The sequence below is a fragment of the Aphelocoma coerulescens genome, chromosome 6, assembly GCF_041296385.1.
Source record: "Aphelocoma coerulescens isolate FSJ_1873_10779 chromosome 6, UR_Acoe_1.0, whole genome shotgun sequence".
Classification (NCBI taxonomy): Eukaryota; Metazoa; Chordata; class Aves; order Passeriformes; family Corvidae; genus Aphelocoma; species Aphelocoma coerulescens.
The window spans coordinates 4,456,554-4,481,651 of record NC_091020.1 but is presented as its reverse complement, the minus strand read 5'-3'; the positions used below and the strand labels follow the sequence as shown (position 1 = coordinate 4,481,651).

The 25,098-nt window shown below is 48.7% G+C and overlaps 1 protein-coding gene across 1 annotated transcript in view; it reads left to right on the top strand.

Moving 5' to 3' along the window:
- The window catches only part of COL13A1 (collagen type XIII alpha 1 chain), a 53,908-nt gene that overhangs the window by 17,761 nt on the left and 11,049 nt on the right, over window positions 1-25,098 (top strand). Inside the window, exons 12-36 of the mRNA XM_069018969.1 lie at window positions 660-776; window positions 1,232-1,273; window positions 2,135-2,161; window positions 2,893-2,928; window positions 4,214-4,276; window positions 4,876-4,902; window positions 8,611-8,655; window positions 10,382-10,414; window positions 10,996-11,022; window positions 11,605-11,667; window positions 13,529-13,573; window positions 14,601-14,687; window positions 15,155-15,208; window positions 15,419-15,463; window positions 16,037-16,105; window positions 16,709-16,732; window positions 17,158-17,211; window positions 17,858-17,902; window positions 18,191-18,343; window positions 19,143-19,241; window positions 19,548-19,601; window positions 20,408-20,449; window positions 20,933-20,959; window positions 21,869-21,949; window positions 24,298-24,333. Of these exons, the coding sequence (XP_068875070.1) occupies window positions 660-776; window positions 1,232-1,273; window positions 2,135-2,161; window positions 2,893-2,928; window positions 4,214-4,276; window positions 4,876-4,902; window positions 8,611-8,655; window positions 10,382-10,414; window positions 10,996-11,022; window positions 11,605-11,667; window positions 13,529-13,573; window positions 14,601-14,687; window positions 15,155-15,208; window positions 15,419-15,463; window positions 16,037-16,105; window positions 16,709-16,732; window positions 17,158-17,211; window positions 17,858-17,902; window positions 18,191-18,343; window positions 19,143-19,241; window positions 19,548-19,601; window positions 20,408-20,449; window positions 20,933-20,959; window positions 21,869-21,949; window positions 24,298-24,333 (1,395 nt within the window). The remainder of the gene's footprint in view (window positions 1-659; window positions 777-1,231; window positions 1,274-2,134; window positions 2,162-2,892; window positions 2,929-4,213; window positions 4,277-4,875; window positions 4,903-8,610; window positions 8,656-10,381; window positions 10,415-10,995; window positions 11,023-11,604; window positions 11,668-13,528; window positions 13,574-14,600; window positions 14,688-15,154; window positions 15,209-15,418; window positions 15,464-16,036; window positions 16,106-16,708; window positions 16,733-17,157; window positions 17,212-17,857; window positions 17,903-18,190; window positions 18,344-19,142; window positions 19,242-19,547; window positions 19,602-20,407; window positions 20,450-20,932; window positions 20,960-21,868; window positions 21,950-24,297; window positions 24,334-25,098) is intronic.

Here is a 25,098-nt window from a genome sequence, read left to right as displayed (position 1 = left end):
GAGCTGAAAATGGCAGGTGGCTCAGCATGCGCTGCCTTGTTAAATCTTAGAAAAACAGGCTCTGCCTGGTGTACATGGGCCTGCCTTGGGTGGGCTCCAGGAATGCCATGATGATCGTGTTATTTTCTTTTGGGTTTGTGGGATTTCTACTTTTGGTCCTTGGCAAAACAGAGGGAGTGTTGTCCAACAAATGTAGTATGGGGGAAAAACAGGCTGAGGTAAGACACTGTGGCTCTGCCTGGAAGTGCCAGCGGCGTCATGGGAGGCTTTGCTTCGCATGTGACTGTCAAATGCTTTGGAAAGCCTCCTTAGAGACTCAAAAGATGTTGGTCTTTGACACATAAATTTTACTTGACTGGCTCAATGAAGGAAAAGGTCTCTTTGGAGTGCTCTGTCATCTCTAGATCCCTTTAGAAGAGAGCTCTGACCAGGTGATCTCAGATGTCTTTGCAAACCATTGGGTGCTGGCTCCTACTTCCCAGGGAGCCCAGCTGTCCTCAGCAGGGCTCTCCATCACTCTTGGAAACTTTTCCTGGCAGTAACCTGGGATTTGCTTCTATTTCCTCTGCTTCAGTCGGGCTGGCCTGCCTTGGGCCCTTAGGGTGGTGGTGTGAAGGGTTTGCTCTGCCAGCTGATAACCCTTGTTTTACAAACTGCAGGGTGAACAAGGACAAGCGGGGATCCAAGGTCCCCCAGGGCCCCCTGGTCCCCCAGGGCCCACTGGACCAGCTGGACCCGAAGGAACCCCAGGACGTCCTGGGCCAATTGGACCCCCTGTAAGTCCTTACCAAAACACCTAAATCCTTCTGTTCCCCCATCCCCTAGGGCACAGGCTGTTTCCTCTGGCCCCTGTTGCTTCTGGCGAAGCTGAGATAGCCATGGACAGGAGGCTTGCAGAGAATGTGGATGTGTGGAGAGGAAGAAGTTCCAGGGAAGGAGGGGAGTGAGAGGGAAGGCGGAGATGTGCACTGGGCACTGCTGCTATCTGGACACACAGTGGGTGACACCAGGCTCATTTCCTCCTCCTCAACCCCTGCAGATGGCCCCAGGGAGGAAGTAACACCTGGGGTGTAACTGTCGTGCTGCCTGCCACCCTTTTGAAGTCCTGTAACTGTCCTATCAAGCAGCCAAGGAGGGTGGGAACAGAAGCACCGTTTATAAAATAATACCATTGCTAAATGGCAGGGCACAGGACAGAAAATCCTGCTCATGTCTCTCTCTCTCGTGACAGGGCAGAGCAGGAGAGCCTGGAAAGCCTGGCAGAGATGGAAAGGTGGGTACCAGAAACCAGCTCCATTCCTGGGAGCTGCAGGGGAAAACATGCCATGCTGGCTCTGTAGCCACTGCAGAATGAAAGGAACTTCCATTTCAAAGAGTTTTCAAGGCCTGCTAACAGGACAAGCAAGTCTCATCCCTGAAGGCAAATGCACCTCTCCACACACATTACAGGGGTCAGGGATCCTGTAAACATCCTCATTTCTCTCTGAGAGATCTTCATCTCTCTCTGAGGAGCCAAGGACAGGATGACTAAACACTTGAATTGCCAAAGCAGGCAACACCCAGGGTGGTATAGGCATCAGAGCATATCTAGTTTTCCCTTCCTGCCTGCTCATATGCAGCTCCTGCATAGATATTTTGTTTATTTATATTTACACTCACATATATCTGGTGTGTTCATGGTTCATATCAGGTAAATTGTTTGGTTTTTTTCTCATTTAAAGACACAAGTGGTTTGTTTGTTAATATAGTCTCTCTGTTTAGCTTGCCAGAGGAAGCTGCAAATGCCTGATTTACTCCAGAGCTGCACAGTGGGCTGGGAACAAGTTCCCCAAGCAAGCCAGAGAAACAGAAAAGATTCTGGAGCATAAGACATAACGCAAAGCAGCTTTTTAGTTTTCAGATTCAGCAAGAACAAACCTGGAGGGATGGAGCACTATGGGCATGAATTGATTTGGGTGTGTGGACTAAGATAGTATTCATCTACATGAAGAATAGATGAGGGACGTTTGAGCTCACCAGTGCTAGTCTTTAAGGGGTGTTTCAAATCAAACCAGCCAGCATCCCCCAATCACCCTGCTGTCCATGTGATGTCTGTATTTTCCAGCCCCAGTGTCTCTTTTGATTTTATCCACAGGGCTTACCTGGGCCTCCTGGACCAAAGGTGAGACATCTCTCCTCACTTAGAGGTGTAGAAAGATGGTGAACAGAGATGGACTCTCCTGATGAGGACCGATGGGTACATTTTGATGGATGGAGGAGGGGTAAAAGAGGTTACATCAAATAGCTGAGAAAGATTTCTAAGCCAGCTCAGCATTGCCTCTGGGGCTTGGCCCATGTGCTGACTCATGGGTTTTGTCCAGGCGACACGTCTGAGTAGCATCTTGACTGAGCCAGGCACGCCTCATCAGCCCATCTTGCAAAATTATTTGCCACACACAGTTTTATTGGCTTCTTCCATTCTCAAAGCATTTCCCAGTGCTTCAGGAATGGATTTTGCAATGCTATTGTTAACTCTGCCATGGTTTCCCATTTATTCACTTGCCAAAGTGTGAGGGAGGGGGTGGTTGTTGTTTTTCAGCCGCAGCCACCCACCCTAATTTGTTTTTATCTGATATGTGTAGCCAGGGTGAGGAAATAGGAACCATGGAGTTGGGGCACAGAGCTGACAAGCATTACCTGTCTGCTAGGGCTTTCCTGCTAGGGCTCAGCCCAGCGCAGGTAATGCTGAGCTGTGGGTCTGAAGGGATGGGAGCTCAGTGGAATCACTCTGAGCAAAAGACGAATTTTCCCCATGGAACACTCTCCCATCCCAGCAATACCCCAGGGAAGAGGGCAGAGATTCATCCTTCTCAGGCCAAGCCTCGTTTTCTTTTGTCATTTTGCCTTTTGCAGGGAGACACTGGGATTCAGGGATACCCTGGCAGAAAGGTAAGAAGGGAAGCTTCAATGTTGTTAAATTAATTAAGTGCACTGATGCTTCATGGAATCATGGCTGAAAATCTATGGACTGTGCTGAAGCCTCCTGTGGAGCCTTTTTCCTGTTGGACTTGGATTTGCAACAGGCCCACAGATCCCCTGCTGTCACCCATGTAAGGAGAGCCTGGGCCCAGAGATAACTTTAACTCTCCAGCAGCTATGGAACAGATGTCTCTGTGTGTGTGTGCCTCTCTACACCCACTTCCAGGCTGAAATGCACTTCTTGTGCATCCAGACCCAAACAGGAGGCTGGAAAGGGCCAAATCCCTGGCTATTGCTCTCTGGGATACAGGAAAGAGTCAATCCTGCTCTGGGTTAAAAGGCAGAAACTGGCAATGCCCGAATCAGCAGCAGCTGATTAACAGCAGGGTTGTCAAGCCTGGAGGGTGTAATGAAGAGACAGAAAGACAGGGGAAAGACAGAAAGGAAGATCAAAGGGGAGAGAGGGAATGAAGAGACACTGCTAAAGAGATGTCAGCTGGAGAAGGGGAAGGTGAATGTTCCCAGCAGGAAGGAATCCTGTGTCCCCTGTTATCTCCACGTTTCTTTATGGGTGCTCTGCAGGCAAAATGGCAAGACCTGAGAGCTTTTTAATTAGCTCTGTATAAACTGAGAAGTTTTTGTTATGTCAGGAAGTGGAAATTATAGCCCCTGCAGACTGCAGCCCACTCCTGCAGACAGACACAATTTATTGCCCCTTCTCTCAGTGAACCATCGGATTTTCCATTAGGAGCCCATCTTGTTCTGTGTGCACGGGGCGGGCAGCTCTTGGCAGCGACCTCAAAGCAAGGGCCTCTCCTACCAGCCTCTCCTACCAGCTCCTCTTACATGAAACAACTTGTCTGGCTAATTCACTTTCAAGCGAAGAGCCTGCACTGATCTTGGAAGGATGAGCCCAAGGTCATGATCTTTCTCTGGGAAAGCTGGAAGGGGTGGATGAATGTAGGGGACCAAGTCCTAATGGGAAGGGAAAAGAAGGCTAAATATTGAGAAAAGTTGTTTACTCAGATATGATGTAGGATATGGGACCACTGCCTTCACTCCATACATTTCATACACTGAATATCTTTCTTGATGCAGAGTATTGCTCCTCTCCCAGAGAAACCCAGGGGTAGGTTGGTGTGTGTAGGACACCTTGGTGTGTCTCACACCTCTGCTGACCTTTCTGGTGACCTACAGCTCCTTTTCTTGCTGCTGTGTTTGCTTCTTCCACTGTTTTCTTTCTCCTCTTCCTCAGGGTGAGGTGGGCGAGTCAGGCCTGCCTGGTGCCCACGGCCTCCCTGGAGCCTCTGGCCCCAAGGTAACCCTTAAAGTCGAGTCAGTGGGGGCACCTCTCAGGGGCAGATAAGTGGCACAAGCCTATCCTAAGGGGATATCAAAGGCCATGGGCTGGAGACAGTTCTCTAGAACCTGGAATGAGCTTTGTAGACAGGAGCACTTGCTCTTATGTGAAGAGTCTGGGCAATTGTTGGCCGAGGTGATTCTGCGCTGTCCTGAACCAGGACCTACACAGTCCCCCATTAAAGAATAAAACTGGCCCAGCCTTTAGAGGCTTTTGCACCAGGGCTGTGAAAATGAGGCTACTCTGGATCATGAAATGTTTTGATGGTTTCTACACCCTTATCATGTAGAAAAGCATTAGTATGGGCAACCTCCAGCATCCACTCCAGGGACCTAAACTGCCTTTGCATTCCCTAGGAGGGCTGGGTTACAGCCAGTGCTTGACTGGTACCATGTTGCTGTGAGGAGGACCAGAGTGCTGGGGTTACATTTATCACACCCCTCTTTTGGGTACTTTCCCTTTGTCCCTTGCTGTTACAACTGAACTGCTTGCTTGGTTTCCCTTTATGTTCACTGTCCTTCTCTGTTTCCCCCCTTTCTCTCCTCTTTGCTGGGCAGGGTGAAAAAGGGGAGGCTGGCGTAAAGGTAGGCATGACAAATATGTTTTTCTAATGCACAGTAGATCACCTGGGAGATACTGCTCCTTGGGCTAATGGATTGTAGGGGGAAGTTGGGTCCAAGGCAGCTCTGTGGGGTATTTGATGGAGTACACATCTGTGCTCTGATTAACCACAGACAGGCACTCCGAGCTCAGGCAATAAACGCAGCCTTTATCCGTTCAGTGGAATTCGATTCTTACCAAAGGCATTTCTCTGACTATGAAGTTTGCTGGTGATTTGTTACATCTCTCTATTTGATGGGCTAGGTTGGAGTTTCCTCATAAACTCTGGTTAGCTGACGCATCAAATCCACTCAAACTCCACGATTCAGGCTGAGGTTTGGCACCAGCTTTTCTGTCTGTTTCTGGACACTTTTTACAGGCTCATATGGTCTCTGCCCAGATGTTATCTATTTGACTGAAATTTACTGTACCCATATATTTAAAGTATATTACTCAATGTAGACTGTGCTTAAAACATTACAGCATTGGCAAGTGTTCATGGCAGTCAAAGCACACTGTGTCATGCCATACATCTTAAACATCGTGAAGAAAGACTGGTCCTGTAATACTTGGACAGGCATTAACAGTGATGTACATTTCCAGTATTTAGTGTGTGGCATACAGCTCATTTATCGTGCAGCACATAACACTTTCTATATCTTTTCCATCTGGGTGGATTACTGTTCGAAGAGAGAAAAGGCCCCTTCAGAGCTTACCAGGGATACATCACTTGGAGTTTAAAGAGATGTTCTTTGGGAATGCAGGCTCTGGGTTCATAGTTTAATAGAGCAGCAGTGATTGTTTTCCTACAAAAAACCAGTACCTCCTCAGAAATACTACAGTGCATGCAGAGTCCAAAGGTTCCCTGTGTCCTTCTCCCCATCAGTGTAATTCCATCAAGGACAAAGGTATTGCTCCTGTTTGTGCCAGTGTGAATGAAGGTGGAATTGCACCCAGAACTGATGTGTTTTGAGGGCTTGGAGTTTGCTGCTCTCTCAACAGTGGGTCTCCTATTAAGCTGAACTGAAGGACTGAAGTCAGAGTGTGGCCTGGGAGGGAGAAAAGGCTTAAAGGAGAAGCTGTGTTTCATCCCTGCTTAAAGTCCCTTGTTTCACTGCTAGCATTGGAACACCTGCTTTACTTGTGCCCGTGTACAAGGACTAACCAGCCCTTCACTGGCAAAGGGGAAGTCTTCAGGTATTGCAGTGATGTCTCAGGGTCATCCAGAGGGTGAGAGCCTTCCCTGACTCGGGGCCACAGTCTTTCTACTTGGCCCTTTATTTATCCCTTATTCATCCCACGTCAGGAAGAGCAGAGATGAAACCCATCACAGTTTTTGTGATACTAAATTGCAGCTCCAAAGGGGCACCTCCCCAGTCCCAAAGCAGCAGCTTCTTTCACACACAGACTTTGATTTGTTATTGTCAAGGTCTCTTTTCTCTCAACTTCCTTTCTTTTTGCTCAGAGGAATTGAAGGGGAAGTGCAGACATATTCTTAAATCAGCAGCCAGACCTCACCCAGTAGCAGCTCCTGAGCATCCAACAGAATGTGCATTTATTGTCTTTGGAAATTGTTTCTTTCTGTTGTCCTCCCACCTAGGAGGATTGATTAGGACTCTGGAAGACTTTTAAATCTTCCAACTTTGGATCCAGTTACCTGGACTTTGCCTTGAGGAGCCCTGGACAAACACTATGATTCATAGTTTAGCTGAGTGGCCAATTTTTCATGGAATATCACTGCTGCCAGTGAAGAATATCTCTAGCCTGAAGAGGTTTGCTAGCATGACACAGACCCTTTGTTCATTTAACCACTTGTCCTCACCCAGTGACAGGTGCAGCACAACCTAGATTGTCTCTCAACCGTTTCCTTCTGTGGCCACCATTTGTGCTTTGATCATGTAAGGACCTAAATCTGTGTCTCATGAAGGTCATTAGGCAGTCATTGTGATCACCTGGCCCACTTGAATGAGCATTTCACTCTGCTCCCAGCCTGTCACATTCAGCTTCACTGATGTTTACTTACTTTTTTCCTGAAAGATCCATAGGATGAGGCTTTTTCTCATGCTCTGAGGAAGGAGCCATAAAGTGCCCACAGCCTTTCTCAATAATCCCCTGATAATTTGCCTCTCACAGCAAAGAGCAAAAAGGAAGGGTTGTCTGCTTTAATTGGCAGCTAATGAGCTGATCAGCGTGAGGCACCACTGGCACGCCGTGGGGTTAAAGCTGCTCACGCCAGGTAAAAGGGGAGAAGAGTGAGGTCACGGTGTGGAAGGGAGAGGTGTTTCCTAAATCGGCATGACGCTCAGGAGAGCTGGGAGATGCTACTTGTTGCCTTTCTAAAGCCCTCTGGGGAGCTGTGCTGGATGTTTTGCGTTTTGTACCCACCACTGGTGATGTTTCCCAGTTCCTGACTTGGCTGCACCGTTCCAGTGCTGCTTTTGGTGGGCAGCTGCTGCTGCCTGGCTACGGCACCCTGTGCAGCTCCGAGGGTAGCAGGGGATCGCAAAGGGAGCGGCCCAGCGGGTACTCGCTGTACTACAATGGCTTTCAAACGCATAAGGGTTTAAAGATGTTCTGGAGAGTTGTTTTTCCTGCTTTTTCTCTGGCGCTGGGTTTCTTTCTGCTCTTCAGCGGCGCAGTGTCACGTTTGTTGCTGCCCTCTCTAATTAGCTCTAGTGCCTGTGGGATCTCGCCGGTGCCGGGGGCTGTGCCAGCGTCTTCAGGAAATATGGCATAGGGTGGTTGCTCTTAGTTGCCTCTGTGGGGGGTTACCGTGCTCCCTCTCACCAAGGGGGCTTTGCTTTTGCAGGACTAAATAATTCAACAGCTCTTCAGGCGGACAGTTCTTCCAGAAAGGTCTCTGGGAAGGGGAATTACTGTCACAGGCTGGGCTGCCCTGTGGGGATGGGTTTCTGCAAGCAGGGTGGGTGTGTTCCACCAGAAAGCATCGGTCTTCCCTGCTTGGTCTTGCTTAAAAAAAACCAGAGGGCATATTTGGGAAGGAGAGAGAGAGAGAGCGCGCGATCCACGTTTTCCAGTACAAAGTATTCCTAATTACTGCTTTACTTTTCTAACTGCTGAAAATAGGGTAGCTAAGTAGGCTGTGTTGGGCAGGAGGTGCCCACATTAGGCCATGTATATGATGGTATTAGAAGCTGTTTTATAAAATACAGTTCACAGGATGCTGTAATTACAAAAAGTTAATTTTAAAAAAGTATATACGTATGTCCTTCCAAGCAAGGACTAAACACCCAGAACAAAATGACAGCAGTATGCAGATTGCCTGAAGATGTTTTATATTCCAGTTATCACGAGACAAAATTCAGGCTAACAGCACTTGTTAACACCCTTGGATTCTCTGTTTCTCCAAATAGGTTTGTTCATTCTATAGTCACTGTGGGCTGAATGCCTCCCTGTGCCCTACATCATGCTGTGACCTGGGATGTGGTAGCGGGATACAGAGGCTGTGGCACTCCAGTGGGGTCTGTCCTGTAAGGTTTGAGAGGTGCTGCTGATGGGAAATGGCCCCAGCTAGGGCAGTCAGCTTGATGATAGTCGGGTGGGGAAAACGGTGCCTCACCTCACTTGGGAGGGTTTCTCATCACCTGTGCCCTGGGCACTCCTCACAGTGGCCTGGGAGGACTCATCTCCTGTCTCTTGCTGCCTTTCTCTGTGTCTTGCTCTGCTTCCAGGGGGAGAGAGGCATGCCAGGGATGCCAGGAAGACATGGCTCTAAGGTACCTTGTAACCAGAGGAGTGATGCTTGTCTGCCTGATCTCACCCATAGCACTCGACTGCCCCTGATGCACAGGCATTTGTGTGTGTCTCTTAGTTGGTGGCTGTCCTCAGCTGAATTATTTATGCTTCTAAATTGCAAAACACAGGGCCTAACTTGTGAAGACGATGGTGGGGAAGAAGTGTTTACAGAGCAAATGGCATGTCCAGTCTGATGCTGACTTGCAACATCAGGCTCTTCATGCTTTACACCAGTGAGAGCAGCCAGTTGCTGATGTTTGTAAAGGGAGTTGGCATTTTGTAAATTGGGTTCCCAGGTGACTGCTGCAGATGTGTGTTAGCCCAGCTGGGATAAGCAGGGCTGCCCAAGTGTGAACCTGGACTAATGCAGCGATGAATCAGGGTCAGTGTGTGAGCAACCCTGCATGTCTGTGGATTGCATTTTAAGGGTAAATACTAGAAAATAACATGATCTATGTTCACTGCTGTTGAAGGCTGAAAAATGAGGAACAGGCATCCCAAGCCACCATGAAGGCCTAACCAAAGCCACTTACTGCATGTTATCCCTTTCATGACTCTAGCCTGTATTCACTAAAACCTACTGATCCTGAGACAGTCTGGAATGCTTTCCCTCCCCCCCCCCCCCCCATTTATTGCATAGAATCCCTGATCTCCATCTTCTGTCCTTGTGTTTTTTAGCTTTTGTCCCCGATTTCTGTTTCAGAAAGCTGAGAGGTATGATCCTGCTGCTCTCTGGCTCCCCACTCCTTCTTGTTTGAACTTTTCCAAACTCTTTTCACTTTGAACTTGGCTCCCAGTCCTCCTCACTGCCTCATGCTACATCCCAACCCCTCACATTTCCCAACTTCTAATACCACTTCACTCCCCTCCCCTCTCCTTAGTTTATCCCCTGTATTTGCTTTTTTAACTGAACCTTTTCTAACCAGGGCCTAACTAATACTAACACAGGGTATACAGAGATTTCAGAGGGGATGGTTGACAGGGACAACCTGCTTTTTGCATCAGCGCCGTCAAGGGAAATGTGACAGTCCCTGTGGGAGCAGCTGTCTCCTGAGTCTCTGAGGCACCTGTCTTGGATGGCAGGGCAGCCTGGACTCTGCAGTCCCATGGTGGTGGCTTGCTCTGCACTGCAGAATGATGCCTGAATTGCAGTGCTCGGAAGTCTGTTTTCTCCCCTAAGGTGTCTGGCTTCAGAGCTCTCCTGAAAGCATTTTATTGCAGGGTTTGTCTTCTGTGATTAAAACAGAATGAGGGGGAATACCCCAAGGCTCTGGGGTACAAGCTGGCTTTTCTTGGGATGCTTGAGCTGAGGTATCTGGGCTCTAGCCTTGAAGTGGGGGTTTGGTCCTTGGTCTGTCTTTGCATTCCTCAGTTATTTGACCCTGTTCTGCTTGTTGGCCTTTGCTTCACTTGCAGGACTAAAACCAGTGGGGGTGGGGGTGGAAATCCAGTTGTCTCGAGTGGGTTGTGCTCATGATGCCTGCCTTTGGAAGAGCTTTCTGGAACCCAGAGCCACTGCCACAGGTGAACAACTGCTCAGGGAATGAAGACGTGTGCTGTGTGGTGTTACAGCATTACTTCTGAGTGGTGAAAAGGAAAAGATTCTTGCATTTTCAGTTTCACCTGACTGATACTGTTTTGTTTTTTTAAAAATGTATGTCCGATTAATTTCAAACAAGGTGTTCCTGTCTTTCCTCTCTCTGCCAGGGCGCTCCTGGGATGACCACCGCAGGGATGAAGGTCAGTTTTACGCTGCAATGCCTTGAGTTGGACGCGGGCTGGAGCTGGGAGAGCGCAAGGCGCTAGAAAATGGTCGGACAGCTCCCACTAAAGGGGAATATCAGAACTGCCGTGGCTTTGGCAGAGGTGCTACACCTGTCTGAAGCCTCACTCTTGCTACCCGGCAGCGAGTCTGGTGAACTAGTACCGTCACAGCCTCCCCCAGCTGCACCTGCAGCCTTGCTCTTCTCCTGTGAAAACAGAGCAAGGAGCGGCAAATTCCTTTGTGCCAGCAGATGAGTCTTGTCTTCCTATGCTCTGTGTCTGGTAAACATCCTGACATACTGCAAGGTCGTTACTCTGTTCTATAGAAGCCACGAGTCTGAGGTTTGCTGGTTTCTTAGAGCAGCCTGGGAGCTGGCTAGTGAAGATAAAAGAAGTTTCAGGCACAAAAATATGCAACTGAAACACTGTGATGCCCTTACTTACCAGGTCGAGGCCCCCATTGATCAATGTTGTTTTCCCCACTCTGATAGCCCTAGGAGGATTTGTACTCTCTCCTCCTAGTTTTTCACCTTATTTTCCTGTCTCTTTCTCACCAGGGCGAGCCTGGGACTCCAGGAGAAAAGGTACTCTCACAGGGCTTTGCTCTGAGCCTGCACTTCTGGTTGGTTTGTGTATTTTTCCCTCCCTGATCAGCTGAGGGAGCTGAGGAATGTCTGTGTACTTGCCAGTGCCTGAATCCAGGCCCTAATGGCACTTGCCACTCTAAGCAAAATGGTAGTAGGATACAGTGATACCAAGTGAGAGAGGGACCATACTGCAAGTATTTCCATCCTCCTGCTCGTGTCTGTGTCAGTGGGAACCTTCCAGCTGCCTTCCTCCTTTCCTCCCTACTCCATGAGATACGCACAGCACACCATGCTTAGCAAGTAGGTTCCCTCTGCCCCTTCCCTTGTCCCTGCAGAGGGCTCTTCCACCATGCGCTGTATGAACTGCTCTGCACAGTGTCCCCACCTCAGTGTAGTGTGACCTGGTTTGAGTTCCCGAGGCAGGCATGGTGTGTGAGTGCCCCATCCCTCTCCATCCTGGAGCAGCCAGCTTGGTTTCAGGGCAGCTGGCTGCTCTTGTTTGAGGCTCGCTGGGTTATGTTACAGCATGTGACAGCCATATAACAGACATGTTCTCTGTCTCTTTTCTTCCCCACAAAGGGAGATCCTGGAGTCCCAGGGAGGATGGGCCCCCCAGGTTTGCCAGGGAAGAGGGGGCAGCGGGTAGGACACTGCGTGTTTGGGCTGGGTGTCCTGGCAGCGCTGTGCTGTGTTCCCTGCAAGTGGGAGCTGCCGGGAGCTTCCGTGTGTTGCATTATCATGCTTGCGGGGGATTATGTGTCCTTTGCTGGCTCTTGCCCCCTTGGTGAAGTGTGTTTGCGTGTTCCCGCTTGCAGGGGGGGGGGGGGGGGGGGGGGGGCTGGTGGCAGGCAGGGCAGCATGAGATGCCTGGGATGTAATCTTGTCCTGGGAACGATTAAGGACAGTGCTGCATCTCTTGACTCCAGAAATAACACCCTAAACAGGGGTTCAGTAATCTGACCTCCTTCCTCAAGAAATCCACTGCTTTACACCATAGTTCTGGCATCACAGGATGTTTTCAGTAGCTCTTATGGATGTGTATTCCAAAGAGTCCTTGAATGAAAAGTGGGATACTAAGGCAGAATCAGGGATTTACAGAGGCCTGGGACAGGATTATTCCTTATTATAGGAATTACACCTTTACAAAAAACCCCAATGCCAAACCTTTTCATTGGGTATGAGGTCCTGAAAATGTTTTCCCTCTTTTCAGGGAAGGAAGCATTAATTTAGCAATGTGCATGCTTTGGCAGGGAAAGAACGCTCAGACAGGGGGGTCTTACAGGTGGCTGGAAGCCAAATTACCTTGGAGAAGGGGGTCACTGCACTCTAGAATTTCCTGACAAAAAGATTGCTGCTAGTTAATTATTTTCCAGGGAGCCACCAGTGCATGTCTGTTCCTGGAACATTGGTGCAAATTCCCTGCATGTCAGATGCATGCCCTTGAGCTCTGATGAGCAGCACCAGCATCTGCAGCCCAGTAGCTTGGCTCCAGGAGCCTTTGTGGAGAGAGCTGGGCACCTGTGGGGGGAAAGAGGGTTTGAATTGTTCTCTGTAATGTGTACAAGTTGCTGAGTCTTGGAGCTGTGGGGATAGCGGCTAAGAACACCCCTTCCCCTGGTGATGCGTTTGAAACGTTTCTTCGGGGTAGCAAAAACCTCCAATATTTCTCACTGTCCTGGCAAAATGCAGACTCCCAAACAGGACACTGTACCTGGAAACCATGGGTTTAGCAGCTGTATGGAATGGTCTGAAGAGAACTTAACTTCAACATAAAGACCAGTAATTGAGTTCCAGTATTCAAAATATGGCCCCGGTGTCATGGTGAGCTGAGCAAAGCCACTTCACCAAAGGAATGCCAGATGCTCTCCATTGCTCACCGCCTGTGGCATCCTCCATGCTGCCTCACACAGCTCAGCCTGCAGGTCACCAGGCATCATCTTGTATCATCAGCTGCTGTCTTTGCCATTTTTGCCACTCCTGTTGTCATTGGTTTTCATGACCAGTCTGTGTCACAGAGCTTGGCTGCCAGCTGAGACACTGCACTGCTTGCGTTTTTTTAAGAGCATAATGAGTCTGGGATTTGGAGCTAGGGAAGAGGAGCAGAGCATGGAGAAAGTCCTGCACTCCAACTAAAATTCACCCTCGGCAACAGCTTCTGTGGGTATATGGATCAGGGAAAGCCTGTGCAGAAGAAGTGACAGGGAAAAGAGTTTAGCAGACCAGAGGGATAAGGAAGATGCACAGGGGGGTCCCTGGATCCCTTGCCCACTCACCTTGCTTTGGAGAGAACTGGCAATGATGTGCAGAGATAGTCAAAAGGATGGGCAAAAACATGTAATGTCTTGAGCTGGTACTGCTCACGGAGGATGCCTTGTCTGTGCCCAAAATAAAATCCCTAGGGGAGGAGAGAGAGTGTGAAACCAGGAGCCGCTCACCCTTTTGCTACTCCTCCAGGAAGGAGAGCCTGCAGAGTCAGCCTTGACCATGTCTGTTTTGCCAACAGGGTGAGAAGGGGCAAGCTGGTGACCCTGGACTTCCTGGCCCAAAGGTTTGTCTCTTTCCTGATTTTATTTTTTTTCTTTTTTGGGTGGGGCCACTCTCACCCCTTTTCCTCCCTCCCTCCTGTGCACAGCTCACACACTACTAGCTGTGGCAGTATGTTCTGCTCAGCTGAATGTCATCCCCAGACAGGGATGTGAGGGAGGCACACAAAAAGATGCCTCTTTGTGAGGAATTGTGTGCCCTCATGTAGTGAGGGGTGAGGGGGAGATTGACCACGGAATCATGTTCCAGTAGTTCCCCTTTAAAAGCATGGCCTCAGATGTAACATGGCATTTCAGCCTCCTTCCTGCTCCAAGATCCATGGGTGATGAGAAGAGGGGCTTTTGGGGAGCTGCACTGCTGTGCTCTGAATTGGAGGAGTAGCTTTGTGCTCAGAGAGACCCAAGGCAGGTCACATAAAGATAAACCCTAAAACTGGCTTTTCCCCTGATTTATCTGAGATTTTCAGATAGAAATCACACCTTTCAAATCAGACTTGTTTTTTCTTTGGGAAAGGGGATGTGCAGTGAATGCCAGTGGCCATTTCAGGAAGGGATGAGGGTTCAGTGGCAAAGCTTTCCTGTTACTGCCTTATTACGTGCTTTTGGTGTGCATGGTGTGCAGGGCTGAGTGGCTGATGATTACAGCTCCAGAGGGAGACATTCCAAAAGAAGCCGTCATCGGGTGGTTTAATCAGCTCAGTTTCAACAATAGAAGAACACAGTGTTCAAAGGGAGGCTGGGGGATGAGGTTTGTCCACAGGCAGCCTTGTGTTGCCCTCGGGAGTAAGTGCCGTGCTGCAGCTGAAGGGATGAGCGTGGCTGTGGCTGCTGGCAGGGCTCCACAAGGACCCTCAGGCAGGACCGTACTGTCCTGTTCCTGGCCAGCTGCTGCCCCTGGAGCAGTGCCTCTCTGGGCTATCGAGAGTCCAGCTGATGGACCTTGTTTTGGGCCATGTCTCTCTAAGGTGGTATTTTGGCAAATGAAATTAGAGATGCAGAGTCTGAGCTGAGATTATCCTTCTTTGCAAACAGGGAGAGAAGGGAATTGCTGAGAATGCCTTGGTGGGAGCTAAAGGAGAACCTGGCCCTCCAGGTCTGCCTGGACCCCCTGGACCAAAGGTGAGTGATTTTTCCTTCACGGAGTTGTGTGTTATGAGGGACTGTGCCCAGTACAAGGTGTATAGGAAGGAGTAAAGGTTGTATTCATCTGTGCCCACCTGTGATTACCTGCTGGAGGGATATCAGGTTCTACAGAGTGTTTTAGTACTGTTGTTCCATATGCTGCAGGTGAGAGAATTTGTGAACTGTTTTTGGAAGGAAAATGCCCTTCTTGTTCTCAAATAACTCCCCTCTAGGCTCTGTGAGAAACCAGTCTGAACACTCCCTCTGCCCTGGGTGGAACAGAAGGGTGAGTGGTGAGAAGTTGTGGCAGGAGATTTGGCCTACCTGAGGAGAAGGTGGCACAGGAGGGGTGCTTGGCTGGTGCAGTTCTGTAGTTCTTCCTCCTGGAAATGAGAAGCCAGCAGTGGAGTTGCATCCTCTCAACACAATACAGACCCATCCCTTTCCCTTTCTCTTCCTGTTAGGGAGAAGCTGGTGACATTGGTCAGCCTGGTGCTGCAGGATCACAGGGAGAAAAGGTATGGGGTGCTTCTGCACAACCCACCTCCAGGTTCTGAGGTTCAGTAGCTGCAGATTTGTTCCTATGTGTACAAAACTTAGCTGAAAAGGAGAATTTTAAATCAAGCTGTCTAGCCCAGACTGTTTCAGAGAACCAGCAGAGGATGATTCCTGGAGTTCATGCAAGTGTAGGGACAGGCTTTGCTAAAATTGTGATCTTCCTGTTTCAGGGGGAACGTGGTTCACCGGGAGACCAGGGACCCATGGGCCCAAGGGTAGGTGTTCCTCCACTAGCAAAGAGTTTTGGCCCATCAGAGGGGTCTAAGGCTAGTGGGACCACACTGACAGTCCAGATTGGGTCTTGCTGTCACTGTGCTCATAGCTGGGCAGTGGCTAAGTTTGAGACAGGCTGTTTCTCCACTCCAAACCCTCACGCCCACATTAGAGGAAACAAAATCTCCCAAGCCGTCTCAGAGTGGCTCATTCGTAGGAGGGGGTAGGTTTGGACATCCCAGTCTGGACTCAGGCCCTTGACCTACGAGAAAAGAGCAACAAGAGGGTTGGTGCATGTTCATGGGTTGGTCAGACAATCCAGTTCTTGGCTTCTGGCCTCAACTTCACCTCTTTCCAGACTGCCAGCTTTGATGGTCATGACATGGTGATCTGAGGTGGGCTGGCTACAATTCTGTAGAATTTCCTGCATTGCAGAGGCTTTCTTTAATAAATGAAAAACTGGACACTTAAGAAATGCACCCTTCTGAGTCCCTTTTTTCAGAGTGAGCCACAGCTCTGAGCACCCCAAGGGAAGGGCAATCCCAGCCCCTGGCTAAAAACCTGGTATTTTGCAGGGCCCCAAAGGAGAGCCTGGGAAGGATGAAATTATGGACTATGATGGGAACATCAGTGAAGCTCTCCAGGTGAGCAGCTGCCCTCCTGTCCTGTGAGGTGACTGCTGGGTGCTTTACTGTTTCCCAGGGGTCACGGACAGCTGGGAACAATGTAGATCTGCTTCCTCTGCGCCAGCCGCAAAGGGAAGCACTTGGTTGTGCCATAGTCCCCTTCATCCCTGAAGTGTTGTGTTTTGCTCCCTGCCTGTAGTGTTTTGGTAAATACCTGTGCACCTGGCTGGGCTGATGTATCCATACTGGTTGGCACAGAGGTCACATGAACCCTCTTGGGAGTGGCCCATGGCGTGGGGTGGGTGGTGAATAAAGTCACCAAAGCTTCCTTGCAAGCATGTGCAGATGAAGTGCAGTGAACGAGTGGCTGTGCCCAGCTCCGGGCTGGCCTGGGTTCCACTGGGAAAAAAGGAGAAATTGTAGAATAACAGCTCTGTGGGACTCAGAGTGTGGTTATTGTTTGTTTGTTTGTTTGTTTTCTCTTACTAATTCTGTAGGCTCTGTGCTCATTTGGGCCAGTGTTACATTAGTGGAGAATAAGCCATCTCCAGGAAAAAGCTTAGTTTTCCAGAGGCTGTTTTCTTTTTTTATTTTAATTTTTTTTTTCACTTTTTTTCCTAGGAAATACGAACTTTGGCCTTGATGGTGAGATCCTGTCTTTGCTATGGGGTTTTACACAAGTAGCCATGTGTCCATCCTAAGCAGATGGCCTGACAATTTAGGTGCAGCTAAAACACTTTGCCTTTGCCATTGGGAGCTAAAGCTGGGGCAGCTGACAGCTGAAAGAAGAGCTCATCTTGCCTTCTGATCTTGGCACTTAAATTCTAATCAGGACTTTCATCTCTCTGCTTTAAGAGGTAGTACATGCTGCTTAGAACAGGGAGTGCTCAGAAGGAGCAGGGATGAGCAACTCTCAGGGCTCTCCATTGTTCATCTTCCCAACAAAATATGATTTTAAGAATCCCTTGGAATATTCCTTAGTGATTTCCCCTTAAACTCAGGAGAGGTGTTTGGTTTCAAAACACAAACCGTGTTGATAATATGAAAATAATTTTTTTTTCTTTGTCTAGGGACCCCCAGGACGTCCAGGGGTGGCTGGACCTCCAGGGCCACCAGGACAGAAGGTACTGTCTCAGTTCAGCACTTGCAGACCTCAGGCAAAATTTCCACCCACGACTCTTCCCAGGTCTCCCATACTTCCTGTCCAGCACTATCAGACTGTCCTGCTGGCCTCTGCCACTCCTCCTCACACACAATATCCTGAAAATCTCTTTTCCCACAATGATAATACCTAATCTTAGAGATGAAGGTTCCTTTCTACTTGCCCTCCCCTTCCGGAAGCAGCTTGTGGGAACCAAACTGAGGGGTTGTGTTGGTTGGGGACTATATTACAGCACTGGGGCTGTGAGCTGGCAGTCAGGATCAACAAGACTGGGAAAATTCTCAGGCAGTCACATAATGTAATGTTTCAACAGGGGTTTCCATGTTGGTCTTTCTGGTTTTTTGTTTTGTTTTGTTTTGTTTTTTGGGGTTTTTTGGTTGGTTTTTTTTTTTTAATTCTATGAATACAGAAAAAACCAGGGGTTTCCATGCTTTATTATTTTTTTTTTTATTACAGAAAAAAACCTGGATTTTTCATGCTTTTTTTTCCCCTGTGAGTGGTCCATACAGGCTGTTTCTGCAATGCCTGCCCTTCTTCATCACAGTGCCCCACAGGAGGAGTCAGAATAGCTGCTTTCAAACTGACAAAGTAATGATTCTGTGTTTCAGGGTGAAATTGGGTTGCCAGGTCCTCCAGGCCATGATGGAGAAAAGGTAAGACACGATGCTTCTCCCTTCAGAGGTCTTACCTGGAGTCATTTCTGTTACTGACATTGCACGGTTGCTTTTCCCACAGGGAAAAAAGTGTTTTGCTTCACAAAAAGTAGCATTAATGGTTTATCAATGTCCTAACATTTGTCATGGCAACGCTACTTTGTCCTGTCTCCAAAGGGCATAACCATGAGGGAAAGGATGAGTAGTGCAAGAGGTTCTGGGCCAGGCAGGAGTAGCCTTACTCTGATCTGTAAATGTGTCACTTTATGTTGTGCGAATTTCATTTAGGGACCACGTGGCAAGCCTGGAGAAATGGGCCCCCCTGGCCCTCACGGACTCCCAGGAAAGGATGGACCTCCTGGAATGAAGGGAGAGCCAGGCCACGTCGGGGTCAGAGGAGAAAAGGGCGATAAGGGAGAGCCAGGACAAGCAGGCCCACCGGTGAGTAAATCAAAGCCTGGGTACTGGTGGCCACCCCGGTTTTGGGGCAAGGGCCCAGGACTCCTTGGATACCTGAGCGCCCCTGCAAGGTGGGTGTTGCGGCGTGAAGTGTCACGATATGGGAGATCCTGGCTTCCTGGCACATGTTGTCCTCTTGCTGGAGTGGCTGTCCCCAGGTGCCTGCCCTGCTCTGTGGGTACCGTGTCCGTTCCTCAGCTTGCTGCCTGGTGTCTTGCTGGCACTGAAATGCTGCTGGAAGTGAGCAGGCCTGACTGTGAGCCAGGAGGCTGAGGCACCACCACACCCCCTCCTGGGAGGGCAGCTGCATGGGGTAACCCCTCACAACCTGGCCACTAACTGGGGCAGAGTGCCCAGCCTCCCAGCTTCAGTCTGTCACTGCTTCTGTGTCCCCAGCACTACTCAAGGGAGTTTTATGCAACAGCTTCCTGCCTCTCTATGAGATTACCAGGATGAAACTCCTGCTGTCTCAACAGCTGGCTGTGGGGAGTGATTCTTAGCATGGACTCCAGCAAACTGCATAACCCTGAGCAGAACTTGGAGGCAGGAAAGCAGTACCCCATCCCCACTCTGGGAACTGGTACATCTGTAGTGACAGGAGGATGTTCAGCCATTTGCACCTCCACTTTCAATACTAGTGATGCCCTGCATTTCCCTGGATACCTGGGTTTTCAGAGTACTCTTGGGATGACCAGAGCTAGTCTTGGCTCTTGCAGTGATGTCTTGTATGTCTACCTGACTTAGTCATGCAAAAACTCCACAAATCTTTCTTGGTCTATAGGGTCTAGATGGCCCCACTGGAGAGAAAGGCGAACGAGGTGACCAAGGGATACCAGGACCATCGGGATTGCCAGGTCCTATTGGACTTCCAGGATTGACAGTAAGAATGGAAAAGACAGGCTGCTCTTTCCTGCTTGGTAAAGAGAAAACAGCATAGAGCAGCATACAAGGGCTCGTTTTCCAAAATGCTGAGTACCCTGGGAGCCTCAGAGCCCTACCCCTTTGTTAGGTGTCACAATGTCCATCAGGCCTCCAGCAGCAGGCAGGGAATATGAAACACATGGTCTGTTCCCACTTCTCCCGGGGGAGCTGCTGCTTGCCAGCACATGGGTGGTTCAGAGGCAGCTTCAATGGAGGGAGACTCCAGAGCACAGCCGGTGGTGACAGACTCTGCTGTTGTGTGCAGGGAGAGAAGGGTGAGCCTGGGGAGCATGGAGACAAAGGAAATCCAGGAGAATTGGTAGGTCACCTTTCTTGTGTTTCTTCGCGATCTTGGCAGTAGGGGAGGGACAATCTGGCAGCAGTGCTGCTGGAAACAGGCATCCTCCACCCTCTGGTGACACCCCTTCACTGAGGACAGCAAGCCTTGTGCTGTGGGACTGGATCGCCAGCTACCTCTGACTCCTGATGCCCTCCTTTTCCTGACACAAGAACAACCTGTCTTACAACCACTAGTCAATAAGGAATGCCTAGGGAAGAAGAGAAGAGCTTGGAAAGCATAACAAGTATTTTCCCTAGTATTTGCAGTAAATGGATTTCCTAGCAATTATTTGCATGTGTATATATACTATGTATTTTCTTTTTTTTTTTTCAATAGATTTTAGAGTTCTTGAATTTGCCCATTCTCCTCTCAAAGCTCACCCCTAGCTTTGGAGTGGCCTGCAGCAAGGAGTCCCACAGGCTATTGACACATGTGGAGCCAGATGCCTTCTTTCCTCTCTTCTATTCCTTGACCCTATACGTCCTTGTAGGAATGATGGTAGAGTAGCGGAAGCGGACCTTTCTTTGGGAAAAAACCTCACTGCTTTCCCTCCTCTTAGATATTGGCAACTGCTGCATAACCTTCTGCAGAGTCCTGCTGCTGCTTTCCAGCTACTCTGTCTGGGATTGCTGCTGCTTCCTAACGCAATCCTTAGGGGGAGTCTAGGTTTCCCAGCCTGGTAGAAGAGCTCTGCTGCACCCTGTGTCCTGTCTCCCCTTTGAGCAGCCCCGCTTTGCCCCTGAGGGCAGCACATTGATGGTGACTCCTCTTGCATTGCTTTCTAGATATCTGGGCCCCCTGGACCCCAAGGCCCTCCAGGACCTCCAGTAAGTTTGAGTGATACACCTGAGGAGCAAGGCACTGGGAATGGGATTAGAGCAGGCTGTGGCTGGGGAGGATTCTGTGTGGAGGAGACAGAGCCACTGCAGTGTTGAAAGGGGAACATGCTTAGTATCACTTCCAAACCCACCCCCAGGGTAGGTCAGAGCTACAGTGGGCTGGGAGGGCAAAAAAAGAAGGTTATGTTAGTCTGAGCTGAAGACAGTAGAAGGATGGAATTAAAGGGATCAGCTGCAGGAATTGTCTTAATAGCACACCTGGCCCCTTGCCAGGGTGTGCTTGGCAAGAGGCTCCTCGTTAGAGATGAGAACAGTACATGAAGTGCCCGTTACACACATAAAGAGGCTTTTGGGCTGAGTGTTTCTGCCCCAGAGAGCAAAACCTTTGAACTGCATGCTTAACTGGGATACCTAGAGCTTAAAGCCCATCCTGAAACATTACTTATATCTTGTTTCTCACCCCAAATACAGGGTCTTCAGGGCGTTCCAGGACCCAAGGTAAGGGTACAAAACATTACGTACTGAAATGTGACTGAAATTGTCCCAGGTGCTAGAATTCCCTTTAGTGACAACTTCCTCGTGTTCAGGTGGTACTTTTCTTCCATGTTGGTAAGAGGATAAATCCTTCTGGATATTTTCTTGAAGAAAATGGGTTAGCAGCTCTCATTTTGGGACAAAAAACAGTTGAGTGGAAACGTGCAAGGAGAGCTGTATCTTTCTGGTGACATTCTGGGCAAAGATTGGAACATGTGCAAAGTGTTTTAGTTCTTCTGATTATCCTTAATACTTGGCCACCAGCACTGTTTGGGTGCTAAAAATGATGAGTATGTTTTAAAAAGCCTTATGAACAGGAATGACGGGGGAAAAAAAGCTTTGGGTTACATTTTGAATTTAAGAAAAAGGAGTATTTTGTTTAATGTTGCTTCATAGTTTATAATACAGAATTTAAAAAATAGAGTTGGTAAAGGAAAGCTGAAATAATTTTTTTCTGAAGTGTTGAAACGGATGCCTTAGCATTTACAAAAGTCTTTCCAAACATTATTTCTCTATGATTTTTCTTCAAAGCTTGTAGATACCTGTCATTCACTTCCAGTGGATCCACACCTTAAAGTGTAATCCCACTGCATCAGATAACTTCTGGTTATTTATATTTATATACAGAAACAAGAGCAGGGAGAGCAGCACTACAGTGAGCTCTGAACATCTTTACCCACAGGGCCTGAGTGTCCTCTTATTGCCACTGAGTTAAAACAGGTGCTCACACAGGGATAATTTGACAGTGGTTTTCTTCAGCTTAGGCTGAGAATTGGGCTAAAGCATTACTCTGCTGCCTCTTCCAAAGGGAGAAATGTTTGTTATGTAAGTGCTGTTATGGTGGGTTTATTTTCTGCTTCATCCTTCCTTTAGGGGGAAGCAGGGATTGATGGAGTGAAAGGAGAGAAGGGTGCCCAGGGTGAAAAAGGAGACAGAGGGCCACTGGGATTACCCGTAAGTATCCAGGAAGCAAGCAGCACTTTGTGAGCCAAACTTAATATCAGCTGTAAAAAGATCCCTCAATAGGAGACGCACGTGGGGATTTGGTATGTAAAGTCAGAGAAAGAGATGGTCTATAAATAACTGTGCCTTTGCTTTTTAAACCCAAAGCCTCAATTTCTGTACAGAGCCTTCAACTTCTAGATCTGCTGAATAGATCAGTGATCACTTTATTTCCTCCTGCTTCTGGCAGGACTGGGAAAAACAAGCAGTAGCTTTTCTGGATGTTCTCTGCACTTCAGGACAAGACCAGAAACAGAAGCTGGAGATGTGGAAAGTGGAATGCCTTCCCCAGCCATTTGTCTCCTGGGCTGAGCTTTGTACAAAGTGTGGTTGTTGTTAATGCAACCAGCTTCTTGGATAGCTGGAACATTCCTGTCACTTCTTCCATGGCATCAGTGCTCCTCCTGACCCAGTGTGTCCCTGCTGTGTGTGAACTCGGTCCCGTTAACCTGGTGTTAGTGCCCTGCTTGGCTTAGTGAGAGGAATTGGGGCACAATGTATTACAGAGAAGCTGCAGGAGCTTTAGATACAAACCTGATGATGAGTTGGTGGTAACTTAGTCCCACCCAGTTGTTCCACAGCCCCCAACTTCTCTCATATCATAAAAAGCACTGGTGGCACAGCAGACCTTCTCCCTTTGCCAAATGTTTTGCCTGGAACGAACACTGCAGAGTGCATCTCATGTAATGTGTGGCTTCCTTGTCCTGTGTTTGACCACCCAGATCCCTTGTCCCTGACTTTGGCTGAAATGTGCGTGTCTTTGTAAAATGTTTTCCTCCTTTACTTGTGCTGAACAGTAGTTCTCTTCTAGAGCTTGGATGAATCCCCCTCTAACTCTAGGTGCTCAAGTGAGCCCAGCATGAGTACATTCCCTGGGGCTCCAGGCAGAGCCAGTGGGGAGAAAGTGGTGCTTTTGGAAGGCTCAAAGGGTGAGGGATTGTGCCTCAGTGAAGTAGTGTGAAGTCAGAACCCAGTCCCCTGAGAAATGCAAATGGAAGTTTTCTGTGTAAGTGGTTATTCCCTGTTGTGGGGTATCTGGACAGGGGAGGGATGTCCTTGTGACAGTCTGAGCAGAAGATGCCTCAACAGTTACCCCAACAACTCATCTTTGGGGCAGGGAATGTGCTAGTTGCTTCTCCTACACTAGTGAGCCCTGTGGGGGTCCAAAGGTCCCTTGGCTTTTCCCATCACTCTTCTTGAGCTGTGGAGGTGGGAAGACGGGCCCAGAAGTGTCCTCTTAGACATGTTTTATATTTGGATCAGCAATATTGGCTGGCCAACCAGGAAGCACAGACAGTAAGATCAGATATTGTGGAACTTGTATCCTTTTTCAGAGCCACTGAACTCTCTTCATGAGATTTCTGAGCCTGATCCAACGTGTCTTCAGCTTGTCAAACTAAATGCAGTGCCAAGCAGGTTCTGAAATATTTCAGACTGTAAAATGCTGAAGCTGGATCTGCTGCCTTTTTCTGTGACTTGGGGCTTGACATCACGCTGGAATTCCAGTCCTGATTGTCTGCAGTAGCCTTGGAGTTTGTAATGCTCAAGTGGAGGAAAACTCAGTATTTGGTACTTACATCCTACCACAGCTTTCCCTCCCAACTACTGTCAGACAAGCCACTGGGCTTGATGGGCCTTGGGGAGAACCACTGTTAGGTCTTATGGATGAGGAAATTCAGGACAAGAGCCAAGCAGACAGAAAAGTGCCACTTGATCTCAGTCTGGTGTAAATTTGCACTGGTGACATGGGGAGATGAGCCACCTGTTTCATAAGCCCCCAAACAACTGCATGTGGAGTGGAGCAAGCCTGCAGCTGATCCAGTGCACACCAACAGGCCCTGGGTTTCTTGGTAGCAACTTTAACAGCTGATGGCTCTGCGCTGCTTGTAAATGCTTTGGTGACCACTGGCATCTGAGCCTTGTGTCTCACCTGTGTTGCCCAGCCTGCCACAAAGGCAATGCAGATTCCAGCTCCACTGTCATATTGTCCTTTTTGCCACCTGTCACGGAACAGCTGCTTCCCCAGGAGCTTTCCTAGTGGCATTGAGAGAAGGAAATTTGCACTCTTAAGAGGATCTGAAAGTTGCAGGTCAACATTGTATGTATTCAGTGTTTCTATGTTTTTGTTGGTTTGCTTGTAAGTGCCATCATCTGTCCTTGAGATCTTAATTTTTGTTAATTGCAAGCATATGTTTGTCTCAAGTCACTGCTTTACTCACCTCTCCCCTCCCCTCTCCTTTCCCCTCACCCTCCTCCCCTCTCCTCTGCCTTGTTTTTGTGAACCCTCTCTGTCTGTTCAGGGTGCTTCAGGTTTAGACGGCAGGCCTGGACCACCGGTGAGTTCCATTTCTCTGTTACCCCGTGTTCGTCCTCCCCAGTATTGTGACTCATTCTGTGTCTTCCACCTGAGTCTTGTTTACACCAGGAATAATATTTTTATCACAGCAGGCTTGGGAGGGGTTAAACTTAAAATGAGGATTGATGTCTCATGCTTGTCTTCTTTGATGTTATGAGTCTGGATCCTGGGCTCACAGCCTACTTGTTCCACTCTGTCTCAGTAACAAGATGAATGAAACCTCTGCATGGTTCCATGATGCTCCGTTCTCCTGTTCTCTATCCTGAGGGATCTCCAACCTGCTGTTCTCCATAAGATGGGAGAGGGACTCATCAGCAGGAACTGTAGTCATAGGACAAGGGGGAATGGCTTCAAAATGAAAGATTGAGCAGGTTTAGATTGGATATTAGGAGAAAGTTCTTTATTGTGAGGCACTGGCAGAGGCTGCTCAGAGAAGCTGTGGCTGCCCCTCCCCTGGAAGTATTCAAGGCCAGGTTGGACAAGGCTTGGAGCAACCTGGTCCTAGTGGAAGTTGCCCCTGGCCATGGCAGGGGGTTGGAATGAGGTGATCTTTAAGGTCCTTTCCGACCCTAAACCATTCTATGATTCTAAGTAATGCAAACCTGGTTCTACAAACCACTCTGCTATTATTGGATAACAGCTGTTAAATAACAGCCAAATATTTTTAATCCCTCTTGGGAAATCACAGATCACCCATGTACAATCCATTTGGCTATTTAAAAACAAAAAGCAATTTCTCCTTCTC